This window comes from Lissotriton helveticus, chromosome 2_1 (assembly GCF_964261635.1).
Source record: "Lissotriton helveticus chromosome 2_1, aLisHel1.1, whole genome shotgun sequence".
Taxonomy (NCBI): Eukaryota; Metazoa; Chordata; class Amphibia; order Caudata; family Salamandridae; genus Lissotriton; species Lissotriton helveticus.
The window spans coordinates 1,150,556-1,170,956 of NC_136059.1; the positions used below are offsets into that span (position 1 = coordinate 1,150,556).

At 46.3% G+C, this 20,401-nt stretch overlaps 1 protein-coding gene across 1 annotated transcript in view; it reads right to left on the reverse strand.

Moving 5' to 3' along the window:
- Positions 1–17,349, reverse strand: part of LOC144819160 (uncharacterized) — a 98,927-nt gene extending 81,578 nt beyond the window's left edge. Inside the window, exons 1-2 of the mRNA XM_078677132.1 lie at positions 17,314–17,349; positions 12,746–12,986 (exon numbers count right to left, since the gene is read on the reverse strand). Coding sequence (XP_078533258.1) covers positions 12,746–12,986; positions 17,314–17,349 — 277 coding nt within the window. The remainder of the gene's footprint in view (positions 1–12,745; positions 12,987–17,313) is intronic.
- Between the last annotated feature and the right edge of the window lie 3,052 nt (positions 17,350–20,401).

The following is a 20,401-nucleotide window of genomic DNA, read 5'->3' on the forward strand; positions in this document are numbered from 1 at the left end:
TATGGGTGGGGTGAGGGAGCATGTGCGCAGAGTTCAGTGTACTGTTATTGCAATTTTATGTTACATATACAAATTGTACCCTTCGATATCCACACATTTGGCGAATTCTTAATTATGTATCCGTATGTGGATTTTGTTGGGCCTTCACCCTCGTGGTACTATCAAAATCTAATAAAATATGTTTAAAAAAATAAATCACTGACTTCCTCTGGGCTACAAAAAAACAACAAGCATTGGCATAGCCAATAGGTCTTGCCTTTGGGACCTTATAAGTGTTTAGCTATGCAACACTTGATGTTGTTGCACCAAGGATATTGTAACTAAACACTTATAAGGTCCCAAAGGCGAGACCTATTGGCTATGCCAATGGCGGCCATTTTGGAATTGCATATTTAAAATGGAATGGAGGCACCTTCAAGCGTCAGTGAGTGCTGCGCATTTTACAACAAATTTAGGTTAGAAAATGGCCACGCTCACATTGGAATTGCTTTCTAGCCTCTGTTGTTAACTACTGTGCATCTGACAGTTATATATTTTTAAGTAATTTGTTGTGCCGCATAAGAAAAAGAGCAAGTGCCCTACTTTGATATACTGGCATTTAATTTTCTCTGTGGCTGAGTGTCTAATCAACTCGACTTCGAAGTGTAGTGGCAGAACTGTAGCCTCTTCTAAACAGGTTTGCTTACCAACGTGTACCTAGCGGTTGCCTCAAGGGGCCGCTGTTGGAACAAACTGAGAGGTGTGCAGCAAAAACCGCTACAAGCAGACGAAAGGGTGGTCTATTTTTAGATGATGGCCCTCGTTTTCTCCGTCACGCTCCCCAACACAGCGGTGTTATTATAAGCAGCATCTGGGTACGTGACACAAGGGGCAGTTCCTTGAAATGAGCAGCGGTCCCTGCGAGTGAGCCGCCGCCGTGACAGCCCCGGCTTCTTGCTCTGCTCTCCTTTGTGTTGGGTAAAACAATCAATCCTTCAGAGAATGGCGAACGTACCATCACCGACCTTTGTAAAAGCACAGCGGCCAAACCTCTGCGTCGTTCTCATTTAAGGCCTCTCTGCGTGCGATGGTGGTTCAGCGCTTTCCTGGCCAGAAATAATTAAGGCTATTTATTGTTTTTGTCGTCATTAATAGTTCACATTGTGGTTCTCCTCCAGTTATTGATGGTATGGCGGGGGCAGTGATGCAGCGCATTACATACATGGTCAAAGTGAAAAATGTTGAGAGGAAAAGATGGAAAGCCAAGTAGATACCCAAATGGTGCACTTTACCCCGCGTTGTTCGGCAATCGCTTATAATTATATTCTACAGGGCATGTCTCTGAGAACATCGAAGAGGAAAGCGTGGCAGCATATCTTAGAATATTGTTTGCCCGGTAGACTTGCTTCTGTGTGAGGAAGAATTTACCTGCTGAAGATGCAAACAGTAGAGTAGAAATACAGATTTTGTAGTGACAGTGGAGCGACGCATCGTTGAGTGCAGCTCATGAAAGCAGGGGTGCGCGAGCATGCGACGGCAAACATGCGAGCGGTGAAAGTAATCAGTGTCCAGATGGCGCCTCGGGCACTGAAAGCTGGCGACTGCTCGCGTTTGTGCGCGTAACAGAAAGCTGGTGGCCGGCTGCCTCTGGGTAGCAATTTTAAAACCCGCTCACTAAATGTCTCGCTTGAGACAGCGCATGCGCTGGCTCAGGCGAGACCTAATAAATGTAAGATATAACCAACCCTTACCATTGTAAGTAGCTGTCTCTATCTTATCTAGATTCGTAGAACCCAAAGTGAGCCATCATATATTGAAAAATAATATATATAACAGTAGAGCTTTTGTATAAAGCCCAAGCAAAACAGAAAAGGCATCAGAACTTTTTTTTTAAATTTAATAATTTGGGAAAGGATGATCATGTATTCAATTCAAATACTCTTTATTTGATTACATAATCATAAAAGACATTTACATTTTAAAACAATAACCATAAAATCATTAGAATTCATTCCTTACAAAATACAAGATTCCCATAAGAATAATTCAAAGTTACTTTATCCGGACATACAAAATACAATAATTTAATATAAAATTCATTATAAAAAGCAGTAATATCAATAAAAGCGGCCGCAATCTATATACCAGGTTTCAAATAAAACCAATTATACAATCACATCTCTTACATTCATTCATTACTCAAACTATGGGCACCGATTATCCACTTGCCATGTACGAATTTGGCGATCGCGATTATAATTAGTTTGTTTCCATCTGTTTTTAAAATCCTTAAGGCTTCAGACCCGGTAGTGATCTCCATCAACTGACAAAGGGGTTTTAACCATTTATGCCTCAAATTCTTATAGACTGGGCAAATGAAGAAAACATGGGCAATGGATTCTAATTGTGTTGGGCAAAACGGGCATTCCATACTGGAACCTGTACCCCATTTACCTGTAAATGATTTGATAGGAAGGGTGCCTTTCATTTCCTATCACAAGGAACCATTATAAGGTCCCAGTACTTTTCGTAAACGGGTACATGTTTGGTCTCTAAAAAGTCCCTTGACAGGGAAGAACTCATCAGGGATGAAAAACGTTTCATCATGACCATATTCCAGTATAGCCCCTTTAGTTCTTTGCGGGATGGAATTGTAACATTAGTTGGGTTTTGCCACAACATATAAAGCCCCAAATCACACAGTGTTGACTTTACCTGCCTCAGGAGAGCATAGGCATACTCGGTTAGCTCTGGGGTGACCCAGAGCCTTCTCTAGTAGGCCACGGGTCTAAAACGAGCCACATCCTCTAAATACTGGCTTCCCAAATCATAATAAAGCGGTAGTAGAGGAGTGGAATGAGGTAAGTCTGTAATAGCCCTATTTTGTGAGGTCGAGAGTGCAGATATATTACTAAAACCCCATAAATCTGCCCCATACAATACAGAAGCTGTAATTTTTGCATTGTAAATTTTCAAAATGGAGGCGATAGGCTTAGTGTGGGATAACCGGTGTTCTTTTAATAGAGCACCAGACAGTTGAGCATGTCTAAGCAACAACAGGTCCAAATGTGGGTTCCAATTAAGTTTCGGACTTAATGTAATACCAAGGTAAGTAAAGACATTTGTCTGCTCAAGTATAGCATTGTTCATGGTAACTCTTCCTTTTACTTTTTTTTGTTTATGGAGGACCATGAACTTGGTCTTGTCTACATTATCATGGGACCATAGTCCTTACAAAATAACTCAAACCTTGCTATGGCCATCTGCAGACCTTGCTGGGTTTTAGATAGTAGCAGGGTGTCATCGGTAAACATTAACAAGGGTATTTTACTTCCATTTAAGGTCGGAGCATCAGTAGGGTGATTATCATAATACTTCATCACCCTATTAATGTAAAGTGAAACTAGATTCGGTGCCAATACACACCCCGGCCTTGCTGGCCCCAACGTACTTGGGTAAAGTTTGCTTCGTGAAGTTTAATCCAAAGTGCCAACAAGTCCAAGGGCATACCCTGTTCGGCTATGACATCCCACAACTTGGCTCTAGGACCAAGTCGAAAGCCGACTTTAAGTCTACAAAAGCGGCATATAATCTGCCGCCATAATAAATTAAAACAAATCTAAAAACCTGGTCTATTGTACTCTGGTGTGAGCGGAACCCCGCCTGTAGAGGGGAGAGGATATTAAACTCTTCGATCCAATCTTGACTTCGACTTAACACAAGCCTGGCTGTCACCTTTTGTAAACAGTGAATTAGACTGATGGGCCTGTAATTACCAGGATCTGATCTATCCCCTTTTTTAAAAATAGGTAAGATCTCCGCCCCTCTCCATGACTCAGGGATTGGAGAGCCCTTTGCAATGGCATTTACAAGAGTCTGTATGTATATTACCCATAGTGCCTTATTATACAAGAACAGATCTGCAGGAACACAATCAAGCCCGGGAGCTCTGCCACTTCATACACTAGTAAGAGCAGCTTCTACTTCCTGTTTAGTAAAATGCAAAACAAGAATACCAACTTGATTATCCAAGAGCCCCTGTGGTAATTCACAGTCTCCGTGTTAAATGGCAAATTGTTTTTTAAAATGCAAAACCCATTGCTCGGGCGCTACGTAGTTGGTAGGTGGCTGGCTAGTTCTTCCCTTCCCCCACTTCAACAGGTGCCAACATCCAACCATATTCCTGTCTAAGCTGGCACCATACAACTCTTGCCAGTAGTCTTCATCCCATTCTTTCTTAGCTTTGTCTTGTGCCAGTTTATACTCCACTCGAGCTTGATGGATGCTATCCCTGTTCTTTGATCTAATTGCCAAAGCTAGTCCATGTATTCAAGAATGCTCCAATTCACGCTAAATAGTATTCACCCTTAAGTGCACCATATTCGAGTTTTGGAGCAGGTATGTATGTGTATAATATTTACAGAGCGCAAATGTCACTCCGAGGAGCATCCTGCCGCTGAGCGGGACCGTGCATAAGGCTCAGAGTGTAACTGCAAAAATCAGATGAGTGAGAGAGATAAGGAGGGAGTCTGGACCACCCAAGATCCAGGTTTTCAAGTATTTCCTGAAGCTTAGTCCTGACTGAATGCAGTGGAGATGACTAGGAAGACAATTCCAGGCTTTAGTCCCCAGAACTGCAACGGATTTGCCCTTCTTTGAAATACACCTAAAGGTAGGAGGCTTAGGATGATCCACTGATGAGGATCTGAGGAGGCGCGGCGTCAAATAAGGTGAAACCTAGTCCTAAAGTATTTAGGTCTCGATGATCTAAAAGCTCTCTAGGTGATTACCAGGATCTTAAAACGAACTCTTTTATGGATGGGTAACCAATGTAACGATTTTAGGGCTGCTGAGGAGTCATGTTACACGCGTGTGCTGGTAAAATAAGGAGAGAGGGAGGAGGAAACCTGATTGTGTTCAGTGCTCCAGAATTTTCTGAAATATTGCTCCGCAGACGATACCGCTGTGAGAGTTCTCATGACCAGGAGGTGTCATTTCACCACCTCACCATAACAAGCGACCTACTCACCAGACCTTGTTATTCTAAACGGTCTCATGGTTGCATACAAGTTGCATCCCAAATTCCAATATCTACTAGACAAATATCCTCACATTATAATCTCACCACAAATACTCATCTGATTAGAATGAATAATCAGTACTAAGTATACTACCTAACATCCATGACCGCCTCATAAATCTATCTCGTAATAATCCTGTATTCCAATAGACCATGTAATATCTGCAGGGTCAAAAAGTCGTTCTGTTACCATTTCAAGTCCTAATTTCAACATGTGTTATCTTATTAACATTTAAAATAAATTGACACTCTGTGTCACTTCACATCCAGTTTTCTATAATTTCTCAAATGTTATGTCAATATATATAGTCGGCATTGTTGGTACCCAAGTAGTACATGTCACAATATTTCTCCCTGGTATTAAACCCAAACTGAAATATTTTAAAAACGAGCCCATACGCTCACGCTCCAAACTCTCGTTCTTGTGTCCTCATTCATAATTATATCTACAGTGGCCACAATAATCCAGATTCACAGATAAACTTACTCGTGTATTTCAAAAACGCCTCCAAGAAGAGTACTCCTCGTGAGTCACAGCGTACCACATCCGCGCCGTCTAGAAGTTTCATTTTGCATTTTAGCACCGCCTAATTGCAAAAATGCTAAAGATAGTAAACGGACAATGTCCCTGGTCACCCCGTAAATTGACGCCTTCTTGGAATATTCAAAATATTAAATCATATTTAAGAAAAACAAAAAATAAAGGGCCATATTATCAAGAAAGGGTGATACATTATCACCGCTTTTATCGGCAGGAAACTGCCGCTAAAGTGGCGATAATTGGCTTGATAATAGGCCCTTGTGAATTCCCATAGAAGCTCATGTTAACACCAAAACCTGGGCTTCTATGGGAATTCACAAGGGCATATTATCAAGCCCATTATCGCTGCTTTAGTAGCAGTTTCCCGCTGATAAAAGCGGCGAAAATGTATCGCCCTTTCTTGATAATATGGTCCAAAGTATTTAGGTGTTTTCATCACAAGCCCGTGTCTTGTTTGACAAGGTAATATGTCATGGCGTTTGAAGTATAAAATATCAAACTTTCATTTTACGTCAGAGCGTCGCTTTACCGGAAGAAACCCTAAAAGTGATACATGGATATTGTCCGTGTTCACTCTGTAGATTAGCGCCATCTTTGAAGATTCAAAAGATGTCTATCAAGATATAGTGCATTCCTGCTCTCTGCCTGCGCTGGTGCACAATCTGCTTCCTAGCCCCCACGCAGGCACTGTGGTGCAAGGGTGCCTGCCTTACTGGCAGGATAGTTTTACGGCAAGAAGGAACACCTTTCTGCACATAAACATTCCTCTGAGGTTGCTTTTACGAGCCTTTACTGACTAGTAAAAAGATATATGTAAATAGTAAAAAGGTATTTTTCGGCCTCAACCGCTTTTGAAAATCACAGATGCGGAATCTGGTGTCCTGATATTTGTTTTTGGAACGGGCGTCCTGCTAATCCAGCATGTTTGCAGATGGCTAGGCCTATCCCAGTCAGAAGGAGGTCCTGGACTTGTCCTTTGTCCTGGAGGGGAGCACCAAGCGTGGCCTCATTGACTGACCGTAGACTACTGTCCCCGTCAGGTATTAGCATGGGTTTAGCATGTACAGCGATGGTGGCAGCGTGCTGAGGATGAGAACCCATACCATGAGTGGAGTCCCACTGGGCCACTTCTACACCTGCACCCAGCCCTTTGTAATGTTATGCGTGTTGATGTATGCGGCGGATGTGGAACATGCATGGTGTCTGTGAGTCAGCCTGATGCTCCATTTGGATACCCCTGGCCAAGCTTTGCACACGAAAATATGACTTTAGATTCAACAGACACAAGAAGATGACGGAAGAACTGAGACCTGATGCAGAAGAAACTGGCACAAATCCCCACCACTGCTAAGAACCCAACCGTTGCAACCTGCTGCCTCTCCTGAAACTTGCGAGGCCTCCAAGATGCCCCAGAACCCTGCAGCCTTCAGTAGTTTGCCAATAACCTCCGTTTGGGCTAGAGGCTCTAGTCCCCGGCACCTGCCAGTAAAGAACCCGCAGTGGTTGAGGACTGGCACACTCCGTGCAATTGCAACTCACGACAGAAAGAAACGTTGCAGCAGCATAGGCCTGTTGGTTCACCAGTACAGTGGAATCGCCCCCTGTAAGTCTCCATCAACTCGAGGGATCCTCTCAGCATACCGGTCAATGCTGAAAACAGCCATGTTCCCAACAGTGGCATCAACGGCATAAAGCAGCAATGGTGGAAGTACTGCCTCTTCCATGATGGTCTGCTCTGTAGAACATCAGCGGCCTGACCACTTCCAGTGAGCCTTGGGAAGAGCACCCACAACCTCTGGTACTCCTGCTCCAGGTACAACTCTTCTGCCTGCTGTCCCGAGTCCTGGGACCCCAAAGGCCTTCATCATACTAGTATAGATGACCTCTGTCTTTCCACAGGACCATGGCCAATTAAAACACTTTGGCAGAGTCCTCCTATCAACTACCGCAGTGGCAACTGAACCAGAGTTCCTCTGCTACCTGAAAACACACCATCCTCCAGCAATCGCCAACACCGGTTTGGCAGAGTTCCCAATCCAATGGCTTCCAATGAGCTGCTCCCAGCCACTGTGACATTGTTGGTGGTCTACTGAATTTCATTGCAGCTATACACTTCCATTGCTTTCCCCACTGACCCCGATAGTAACTATTTGACGGTATTGACCCCCGGGACCCTAGTGACTGAAAGTACTGCATAATTTGAACTGCACTGCATTTGTTTCAATAAACACACATATAAAAATTATTTATTTGAGTGTTCAAATTGCATAAAGCATATTTCCAATTGGAAGACTTGCTTCTCAAAAGATATTTAAAGAATCTTGTTATTTTCATAGAAAATTATTCTTGGATTTATTCTTAAGCTTGTGTCGCATTCGTTGCCTCTATGACTACAAAAAATGCTTAGCACTATCCTCCGATAAGCCTAACTTCTCACCAACGTTCCACAAAAAGAGAGTTGGTATTTGTGAGAAGTTGGCCTGATATATGATGCTCACTAGTTCTAGTGATCACCTTGTATCAGTCCAAACAACCCTTATGATGATTGGTTGTAAGTCAACCTTATAGACCAGCTATCCTAATGGTAGCATGGACAAAGCAGTCTTAGGCTAAACTCTTTATGGCATGTGAAGCCAGCTGTTTTACCACAATATAACCCCTTGAATACCAGATGAAAAGACACCACACAGGTTGTTATGAAAATAAACAGCATATTTATTAATAACAACACCTCTGAACTCTTTATGAGGTCAGAGGGCTAAGCACATGACACTCTCTTAAGGAAAATACGATAAGTTGCACAAAATGACAATGGTGCCCTAGGGGCACGACAAACCATATACTAAGTAAGTGGAATGTGAAAGTCGATAGAGGAAATGGAGCTGTCCAGAGGCTTGAGGTTTGCTAGGACTACGCTATCTTCACCTTAGGTAAGTAATAGGAGGCCCATGGGACGCGTGTGCAGAGTGTGAACTCACACGCGAGATGTGTAACAACGTCTATGGACAGTACAGTTCAAGTTAAAGGTGAGTACGGACAATCCTGACTAGTTAGGACAAAAACGACTGTGGAACTGGACACTAGGACAGTTAAACTACCCTTGAGCACCAAAATGCTCTTGTTACCTCACCCACGGGCTGCGGGTGCATAGGTGCCAAAGTGTGTCGGATTCTCGCGTTGAAGTCAATGAAGCCTGAAAGAAAAGATGATGCAGGCGACCAGGAGGAAGATGTCCGGTGCAATCCAAGGGTGGATTGTTGAAGAAGGAGACCTGAAAGCAGAGGGGACAATGTTCACAGTCACTAGCCAGTGACTGGAGTGGAACCAGGAAGGAACCAGATGTCGTCGTCACGATCAGGTGAAGAGTGGACGCTTGACTCTGCAGCCACGTGGACCAGGAGGTGTCTTCGACGACCAGGATGGAGGCACGAGCTGTCCCACGCAGGCTCTCACTGTCGGCGGTGTTGGATCCGGAATCGGCGTCAACAGGCCTTGGCAAAGGCAACCCACGCGGTGAGTGGAGAAAGCGTCTGGTGCGGACTAGGAGAGTCCGGGGTGCCCCTCTTTTGGAAGGGAGCAAGGGCCAGTCTGGAGCAACCAGACCAGCAGCAAAGATTCAAAGGTTTGTCGTCTGGGAGGTCACTAGCCAGCCGGCAAGTGACCAGACAACGCGTCGAGCAGCAAACAAGCAGAAGGACCCCACGCAGATCTCGTGTATGCTGGGGGGCTGATCTTCGGTGCAGGGGCTGCTCGGGGCTGGGGCTTCTCAGTCCCCAAAGCACTTGGTCGAGTTTACCTCGGGAGTCGTGCTGGAAGCGAAGTGCAGTTTCTTCCAAGATGGTCGGTCCCACGTGTCTCGTCGCACCCACGGGTCTCAGCTTTGCTGCAGATGTGAGTTGAGGTCGGAGAGGTCTGGGAATCCGGGTCTCGTCGGGCTCTGAAGTCTGGATCCTCGAGGGAAGATGACAAAGGGAAGCCGCAGAACGCTTGATGGTGCCTGCTTGTGCAGGGAGGACACTCCTTGTCCACAAGGGAGATTTCTTCAGTCTTCTGTGGAGCAGAACGTCGAAGTCCAGAGTTTCTTCTTGTAGAGTAGTTCAGGATTAATCTGATTTGGAATGGGACCAGCTCCTACCTTTATCCTGCTAAAGGGGGCTGCACTACTGACTACGTCCCTCCCCTGGGTGGGACCAAGAAGGGGGGTGGCTACACCCCCTATCCTTTGTCTGGTTTCCCGCCAGAGCTGGGGCAGGGATGCTCCAGCAAATGGTTTGAACCGGTGTATGCACAGGACACCTTGTGTGCCCCGGGCATGCCTCATTCCTTTCAGGCCTATCCTACCCAATACACAAAATCCTGTCTGGGGTGGTGCTAGCACCTCCCAAGGCAGGAAACCCTTGGTCCAAGCCTCCCTCGCTGGAAGGACTCCCAGCAGCAGGAAGTCAGACTTGTGTCTGTGGTGGCAGCATCCATTTTGTGATGCCAAGGCTCGAGTTAACTTTAACCGGGGTTATCAGTTACATACATGTTGTGTCCCTCTAGAAGGGTGGAATGCTACCCCCGTCGCCAGAATTGGCGAGGGGGTAGTATTCCAATTCGTATGACACCTTACTCGACATGTTTTGATAATGTTATACCAGAGTTAGCATTTAACCATGAGGATTATAATGCACTTAAGAGTATATGGTATAGCGTTATCATGGAACAGCTATTAGGACTTGGTTCCGCAAGCTGCAAACGGGCTCAGCTCATGCCAGAGCACCATCTCACATAATTCCAAGCACTCTGCCTTCAGGATTGATAAGGCCTTCCATAGGAGTGACTGATAGGAATATATGTGTCCATTTTAGGTTTAGATATAGGTAACTATATCTAAATCAAAGGGTGATTACACCACCTTGCCCCAGCTGTCGTGCAGCCAGTTGTGTCTGTTTAGATGGCCAGCCAGGGGTGGCATAATACGTGCTTCAGCCCCTGGTAGGCCCTGGGTACACATATGCCCTGGGTACCTAAGGTACACTATACAGGGACTGATAAGGTGACTCAGTATCCAATTAGATATGTACCTAAGGTACATGGAGTCCATTTTAACATAGAGAGCAGGAAGCCTGGGGTCCTGAATAGCAGGATCCCAGGCCAACTAAGTCAAAAACCAGTAAAACACTAGGCAAACAGTTGGGGGTAACCATAGTCAGATATCCACCCTCCTACAGTATTATCTACCTGTTGCCTCTATCTTCATCTGGGGATATCTCACACTTTTTATTTAGACTACTTGATTTTAGTACACTGTACAGAGAGGTGGTATCTTACAAGGTGCACAAGCAAAGAAACCAAAATGTGCTCTGAACTTTGTCTGCACTCACAATGGGAGCCCTACAGGTAGGCAGCTCATTGGCTACTACCTGGCCTCGCCTCAAAATGCCCCTAAATACAGTAATGTAATGGTATGCGTGGTAATGGTATGCGTTGTAAAGGTAGTTTCTAAAAAATGCAATGTAATGGCATGCGATGTAAAAGAATGCGTTGTTAAGGATGTTGCAATGTGAAAACTGCATTGTAAAGGGATGCGTTGTAAATGTATGGGTTGTAAACCATACATCCATTCCTGAAGCTGATAGGAGGGGACCTCGATACTGAAGTTAGGGGGGTGGAAACTGGTGAATGGTGGGGGTGATTGGTGGGGCTGCAGTGTTTGCGGGCAAGTGTACGAAAAGTGCTGGGTGAGGCTGTCCTTTTGTCTTCCCGCTTACTCCTTCAATAGGCTGATGACTGTCAAGTGTTGATACTCCATAAATCCGGGTCCCTCTGTTGCGGCTGCTCCAGGTTTAAGACCACCCAGTTGTGAGAAGCATCACCCTGCAGAAAGACGGTGCCTGGAGAGCAGCCTGGAATGGACACTTGAAAGAAGAGCCACTCCGAACCACTGCCACAGTTTTTGACAATGAATACACATCTCCTGTTTGTGTTAAAAGTAGGAACCCACTATCCCACAGTCTTTCTACCTTCATGTCGACTGTGGGCAAGGAAGTGAGTGCACCGCAGAGTAGTTAGAAGACTGCTGTGCAACTAGCGCTGGTGTCTGCCTGAAGGCCAGTCTCCCAGAGACGAGGAGACCACACCTGGGGTCTGGATCGCTTACTGGAGGAGCAGAGGAGCTATTCTGAAGCACCTAGAAGCCGGCTTACGTGCTGAGAGGGGAAGGAGCTTGGTAACCTTGCAGGATGAGAGACTGGACAGGAAGTGGTGGGATGCAGCACTTCTTTGGTGATAGGACAGACTGCTGGACATCAGAGGCAAACCGCCATAGCTCCCACGGCTGCAGCCCAGTAGACCTTGATTTCCCCATGACTGGCCCCCGAACAGGGGCTGACATTGCTCATTACGCATTATTTATGGAACTAAAAGCTTTTACCTTTGAAGAGCAACCTACAATGGGCACCGATAAGAATTAGAATCTTAGGCAATGTCTACCATTTATAAATGAAACCATGCATAATAGCGAGAACCAGACGATCAAGGTGACCTAATGGATGCATCATTCATCACATAATTATGGATTTACAGTGTTTTCCATATACTTTGCCACACAATTTGCAGTTCACAAAACATGTTTCTACGTAAAATAGATGAAAATAATATTGACCGAGAATGTGCCACATAATTTGAATGCTTTTGCCATAAAGTTTTGCTTAGTTTGCTTCTTACTGTAGATAGCCGTGCCACGTAATCTCAGTACCTTTGAAAATGGCAAAGTTCTGCAGAATTATTTGGAATTGTCATTATAACGATAATATCCACGTTTCACAGGGAACCATGTACTATATTTACCAAATTTCACAGTTCCCTGTGAAATATAGGTTTCTAAAGCACCAGTTTGGTAAAATATATGTTCCCAAAGGTATGGATAATGAAGAGACATGTGATATTTATACATACACAGACCCCACATACTTGTCTCTTCATTATGTAGAGTTCTGCGGATATCGCGCCCCCGACCTCTGTGGAGTGGATCCGCCCAGGGTACAAATCTTCACTCATCACTTATATGATGGAATCCGCCTTCACACATCCCAAGCTCTAGGGCGGCCTGAGACGTTTCCACACTCCCCCCTCTAGCAGTCCGGCTCAGGCTGACATCTTACCAAAGTTGGGGCCGACGGGGAACCCCGACCCATAGTTGCACGCGACTTCGACTTGTGAACGGTCCCAGCCAATCTCCCGGATAGTGAACAAAGGGTTGTTCATTCCATTGTACTGACAGTATAAGTCATAGTGGTCACGACAATATTCTCCCGAGCGTTCTCCAAATTTCACGTAGAAATTACTGATAAGCGCTGCCTGGTTGACAGTATAATACTCATGCGCTCGAAGGACTTTTGCATCCTGTGAGAGGAAAGAAAAAGAAAACCATTGACTAATCGTTAGAAAGATCTATACATGTCACAGATCAAAGGGGCATTGGAACTCACATTATTTCCCAGGTCCGACCCCGCTCTCCCTCGTGCTGCCAGCCGCCACTGCTTCATTTCTTATTACGACTCCTTCTTTTCTGCCGCTCATTTTCCCTCTGCTGTAACTCAGATTGATCGTTCTGCTGTTTCTATTTCCCTCCGTTGTGTTCTAGATTGCTTTCTACCATTTTATTTTTCCTTCCTGCCCCCCTCTCGATTGGTGCTACCCTTTTTTTCACCGCCAGGCAAGGCCCGCCAATCGCCTCCCAGTGCCTCTCCCTCCTTCTAAGACCTACTAAACAAGCATTTACAATGCAACGGTTTCGCCTTTGTAAAAGTTAGAGCTATTGGCATTGTAAATGACAACATTTTTATTTATGTGTTGGTTTTGAAAACAGATAAATAAATGGCATTGTCATTTACAATGCCAATAGCTTAATCTCTCGCAAATGCGAGACCTATTGCATTCACACCCACACACCCATACAGAGCCACCCACACCGAGCCACCCACACATAGAGCCACCTACAAAAAAAGCTAGCCACACAGACAGAGCCCCAACACACACAGAGCCCCAACACACAGAGCCCCAACACACACAGAGCAGAAAATAAGTTGAGGACTGTGCACCAACGCTCTGTAATGAGTACACATTTGCAGGCAGCTGCAGACGGTAAAGAAAGGTTTTGAATTAAAAAATGACCAGCTAAAGAGCGCACACAAAGTCATTGACACAAATACATGCATTAAGAGACACAATGCCATTAAAGGATCGCCTTGTGCAGTAACTGACACAGACACATGCAGTGTCCAGACTTTGGCCCTCATCATGAGAGTGGCAGAAACACGGATGCAGTATTCCTGCACCTAGAATTATTGTTACTGTGGATACCAGTGTCATTTCCAGATGTGGGAGTACCACTGCACTTCGAAAGAGACTCTGAGTGGATCGTGCCAAATGAGAGTTATCACATGAATGCTGTAATCTTTTTGCGTTTTCCACCGCTTTCCTGCCCGTGACGATCACTTACTTTTAATGGAGGAAGTGTCCTAATGGGAAACAGTAGAGGTGCGGTATTCCCGCTTTCCTTATATTCCCAATAACCCCTGTTACTGGCTTAACAAGGAGACCGGCCTTGCAGAGAGAGGGCTGTGGTGGTGGGTATCTATCTCATGGGTGATGGTGTTTCCTAATTGAAATACATCTAATTTCAGGCAGGCACACGGACAACGGGAGGGGGCGGGCAGGCTCACGGACCGCGGGAGGGGGGGCGGGCAGGCTCACGGACAGCGGGAGGGGGGCGGGCAGGCTCACGGACATCGGGAGGGGGGCGGGGAGGCACACGGACAGCGGGAGGGGGCGGGCAGGCACACGGACAGCGGGAGGGGGGCGGGCAGGCTCACGGACAGCGGGAGGGGGGGCGGGCAGGCTCACGGACAGCGGGAGGGGGGGCGGGCAGGCACACGGACAGCGGGAGGGTGATCAGGAAACAGCCAGCGACTAGTCTCTGCCCTTTGCAAAGTATTCAAATCTCCGGAAACTCGGGAAGGTGGAAAACAGACTCTCAGCGCATTCTGCCCTTAACACTCGAAAAAAGCACATAATACGTCAAAACCTAAAAATAACAGATTGGCAATGTTTTGTGAGACAAAACCCAGTGTGTCTGTATGAGTAGTTTAGAGAGAAGCAATCAAGGCAATGTCCAGGGGAGATTACAGCCTCTATGATGTATGTATGTGGACTCACAAGGCATGAACCTTGCAGCAAAACAAATGAGTACTACACTATAGTGAGGGGATGCAGGGGTCTAAGAGATGATGGGCTGGCGGCTCCAGAGAGGTAATTACATCAGTTTGTGACAATGACGGGGAAGAGGGTGTGGATCTTGAATATAGACTACAGAATATCGTGGGATACTAATATCATAGACTGATCATCCAAGGACAATATATGAAAAGGTAAGTATGTATAGATTTTCAATACCTAACTGTACATATTATATTTTCAAGGTACACAGATGTGCAGTTAAAAATAGTAAATCGATTCCACCCTATATGCACTTACCGCTTGAAATTTTTTCCCTGTAGAGTACAAGGCGGGCTGCAGTGCGATGATAGGTGCCAGCGTGTTGCTAGGCAGCCATTGGAAATTCTATTAATTTTGATTAAATTCAGTTAATCTGTATATGCTGTTTTGTAACAGCGGGTGTACCTTTAATGAAGTTTCAGTAACAGGTAAGTTGATATTAAGGGAACCCACCCCACAGAAATCAATATCACTTTTTCAGACCAGAGAGTGAATTCGACATTACCACTAAGTTAAACTCTGAATTCTATTAAAGTCTGCATAAAGACAGCCTCTGAGGTCAAATTAACGTTCTTTTGCACTCATTGTACAATAAGTTTTGCATGGTTGCAGCATTTCAAAGCTGTAAAATGTTGTCACGAAATATAGTTAATAAACTTTTACTGTAAACAGAACATACTTGCTGAGGGGGAATAAACATTATGAAGTTCAACTCGTCCTAATACTGATTCCTAGGGCATGAATTTGAACATGAATTTGCCGAAATCCCATTTGGGAGCCTGATGAGCAAACAAGCCTCGTGGTTTGTGTGCACTGGCTTCAGGCTGATCATCAGCATGGTAGAGTACATCTCCTCCCATCATGGCGTCTAGAGATGGCGCGCGCATTCTCAGTTCCGCACAGACCACATCACTTAGCGGTCTGACAAGATGATTGAGGCCAAGATCTCGCTGTACAAAACGCTGGCGGGCAGAGTCTCGCAATACCAAGCGGCAACAGAAGGACAGCTCGTCACCCAAGACGCTCGCTCAATTTGATGGTGCCCTCAAGTGTCAACGATATAGCAGGCATTTATCTTGTCAGGGAGCAAGCAAATCCTCATCTCATGCACGCGAAATCAAAAACCACTCCTGTTTTAATAATTGAAAGGCTTCCAGTTAACATGCAGGATCTGAGCAAGAACAGGATACTTGCTTTTTGCCTTGACAAGATGATCAGATATTCTAAGGTCCTGGCATTCCCTTTAATTGAATTTTCCACCAGGAAAAGGGTTATTAGATTTTCTGTATTTAACGGCTTCTTTGTAGTTAATTTGCCGCATTTTGTCCACCTCTTAGATCCTTTTGTCCATTGAGTCAACTTGGTTGACCTGAGATTCCTCAGAGCGGGAGGGGGGCGGGCAGGCTCACGGACAGCGGGAGGGGGCGGGCAGGCACACGGACAGCGGGAGTAGGGCAGGCAGGCTCACGGACAGCGGGAGGGGGGCGGGCAGGCACACGGACAGCGGGAGGGGGGGCGGGCGGCTACACGGACAGCGGGAGGGGGGCCGGCAGGCACACGGACAGCGGGAGGGTGGTCAGAAAACAGCCAGCGGGACAGGGACAAGACGGACAATGAACACAAACATCGGTGGTAAAAAAAAAAAAAAAAAGTACACGCCCACAGTGGCCACGTCTTCATGACGTTGCGGAGAGGGAAAGAATCGGCGGGAACGCCCACCAATTGCCTCGGGAAATGACGGACAGTTCTCTCTTCCAATGGCTAGCCTCCATTTATGGAGCTAGCCAATGGAAGAGAGAGGCTGAACTAAAGCACACAGTGTAACTTAAAAGATTTCGACCTGCGCCGAAAAGCTGCGCGGCGTAGCTTTTTGCCAGGTCGAAACATAATAAAAGCAGTAGGCCAGCCTCATACAGCAGACACACCAAACACAATCCTAACGTGCCCCTCCACCTCTGAACTGCACCCAGTGCCAGGACCCCTGTTTCCGAGCCCCCCCCACAGGTACGACACCGCCTCCCTCTGCGCCCTGAACAACAGACGATCCTGTGAACTGACTCTACGGTAGGACCATTCTGGTGCGCCACATGTGCCTACTCCTGTACCATCACAACCGCAGTCTCATCGCAAAGCACCACCCCAACCTATCGCCACACCACACAAGATGCGACCCACTAACTCCACAGCACTCTATGTGCAAGCACTTCACCGAGTTACGAGACCTCATCAGAGGTGTGGCGCCGCGGCCAGGGCGACTGACGCTGGAATCTGGGGATCACGGTTCGATCCCGGCCCCGGCGGCAGGTTAGCCCAGCACCATGTGACTCTGGGCATTAGCTCGCTTAATCTTCCCGACGGCCCCCAGCGCCTAGAGACCCTTACGGATGATTGTGCGCTTTACAAATGTGGATTATTATTATTATCATCACCCTCAAACCATCATCTTCCTTACCGAGTGCTGGCTCAACCCCGCATCCACTCCCGACATTGCCACAGCGATCCCCCATTGATATAAAATCACTCACCAAGGTTGCACCAACAAGCCGAGTGAAGGAACACCCATCATCCACAAAGAGCCCATACAGTACACCAACACCACCAAAAATAACACCAACCACTCATGACAAGACAACCATCAGAGGCACCCTTGCATACAGAACCCCACACCCGCACTCCAGCTTCTGCAACACCATTGCAGACTTCATTGTCTGCCCAGCCCTAGACACCAAGGTCTACATCTTCCTCAGCAACCTCAACTTCCAAATTGACTACCCTAATGGCAACAACACCACATAGCTCCTCAGCAGTATGAGTAGCCTCGGACCGAACCAAATAATCTGCAACCCCCACGCACACGCTGGACCCCATAGTCACCTCCAGCAGTCTCATCAAATACAGCCACAACACAGATCTTGACTGATCACTCAATCGTCCACTTCACCATATACAGCCCCCGCACTGCCATCCCCAAGATGGCCAGTGGCCCCCCTACAGCTGCAGCAACATTTCAGAGACCAGCTGGACAGATGCCCTCAACATATCCAACCCAGCTGCTACCACCAACCTGCAACAGAGAATTAAGTAATTCAACCCCTAGATCAACAACTGCACTGACAGCATCACCCCCATCAAGAGCAACAATCAGAGAAAATCCTCCAAAATGACCAGCTCGTACAACCCCGAACTCAGAACAGGGAAACATGACATCAAACAATTGTGGAGGAGATGGCGCACCAGCAAAGCACCTCCAACAGGGCAACCTTCAAGATCTCCCTCAGCCTCTACCACCACCTGCTGAGAGCAACAAAGAACACAGCCATAGCTGTACACATCGAAAGCAGTTTCAACAACACTAAGGAACATTTCAACATTGTTAAGGAATTCTCCAACCCAGCTGCCAGCGAAAACAGCATCACACCCTCACAAGAGCTGTGTGGCAACCTGGCCAACTTCTTACATGACATGATTGCAACCATATACAGAAACTTCGATCCCAAACCCACACCTACGGACATCCTCAACAGATAGTCCATTACCGTAACTGACATGAACCACACACTGATTACCTGGAACATCCTCCCCACCCAGGACACCACCTCCACCATGAAATCCATCCACTCGGGAGTTCCTACAGACTCATGCCCACACCGCATCTTCAGCTTCGGAAACTAAAGGATTGACAAGGAACTCACCACCGTACTCACCATCTCTATCAGCACCGCAAACATTTCCCGATGCCTGAAAGCACGCCAAGATCTGACCACTACTCAAAAAACCCTCCTAAGACCCCAGCGAACTCCAAAACTACATGCCAATCTCCTTGCTCACAGTTCCTAGGCAAGGTACAGGAAAAGACTATTAACAAGCAGCTCACAACACACTTGGAGCAGAACCAGCTTCTCAATGCCTCCCAACCCTTTTTCTGTAACAATCACAGTACTGAGACCGCCCATGACATCTGAACCCTCCTCGACCGAGGAGAAACGGCAGCCCTTATCCTCCTTAACCTCTTGGCAGCCTTGGACACGGTATCCCACCACACAGTGATCGAAAGACTCAACCACATCGACATCCAAAGGGACGCACTCAGATGGATCACCTTCGTCCTCACCGGTAGAACACAAAGGTTCCACTTACCACCCTTTACCTCCGAACTCAAGTATATAGTCAGCGGTGTTCCCCTAGGGCCCATCCGTCAGGCCCACGCTCTTCAACGCATTTTTTACCCCACTGGTCAACATTGTTGGATCTCACAGTCTAAGCATAATATCCTTCGCAGACGACACCCAACTCATCCTCTCACTCACCGATGACCCTACCACCACCAGGACCAACTGCCACATCTGTCATCTGTCATGACATGTGTCACAGACTTTATAAAGAACAACTGCCTCTAACTGAACATGGACAAGACAGAAGTACGCTTTTGGTGGCCATCAGACCTAGGACCTGCACCCACACCTGCCAATTACACAAGAAACCTTGGACTCTTCATAGATAACAAGCTCACCATGAAACTTCCTCCACCTGATTCCTCACTCTGCTCAAGGTAATTAAGATCTTGAAATGGCTACCCATGCCCCCGAGACGCACCATGACACAGGTCCACATCACCAGCCGTTTGGACTACCGCAACACTCTCCACGTGTGAATCGTCACACACCTCCTACAGAGACGTCAAGCCATACAGAACATTGCAGCCAGACTCATCCTTGACCTTCTCCGACGACTCCACATTATATCTCATCTCAGACCAGTGCACTGACTCCCGGTACAGAAGAGATGCCAGTTCAAACTGCTAACCCACACACACAAGTCCCCACACAACCAAGGACGGGCATACATTAACCACTGCCTCAACTTCCAACAACAGTAAAGAAAACTATGCTCTGCTTCCCTATCACTTGCCCACATCCACCGAAGCAGAAGGTTGGGACGCTCTTTCTCCTACATCGCAGGAAAGACCTAGAACAGCCTCCAGACGCAGCTCTGGGCCATCACTTCACTTCCAGATTTCTGAAGGGCTGTCGAGACTTGGCTGTTTAAATTAGCCTTTCTGTATCTGCAAGTGGCTGGATACCCTGTCGGGTGATTAGCAACGCTATATAAATCCTGACTGCTCGATTGATTTCAGTAAAGTAAATTTGATTACATGGCGTCACGTTCTATACACTTGCTCACTCCCAAATATATTTATTCTTTTTTAAATGTTTCCAAAGATATTGAACAGCTGCCCACACATATTCACACTAGAGTCATTTTTATGCCCCAGACACTTGCCGTAGACTATGGGGCTATTCACAAAGGTCTCTTAAGCTTGTGAGTAACTTACATATGTAATTTAGTCTTACACTTTTCAGTAACTTTACTACTTTGGGATATTCACAAAATCCAATGTAAAGGTACTCAAAAGAGTAGACTTATACGTCTCCACCCCAATAAAGAAGATTGAGGCAAATTAATTAGTGTAAAGATACTACACAGTAAAAGAAACAGCTGTAAGTCCAGCACCACACATGATTAACCACTGGAACTGCAAC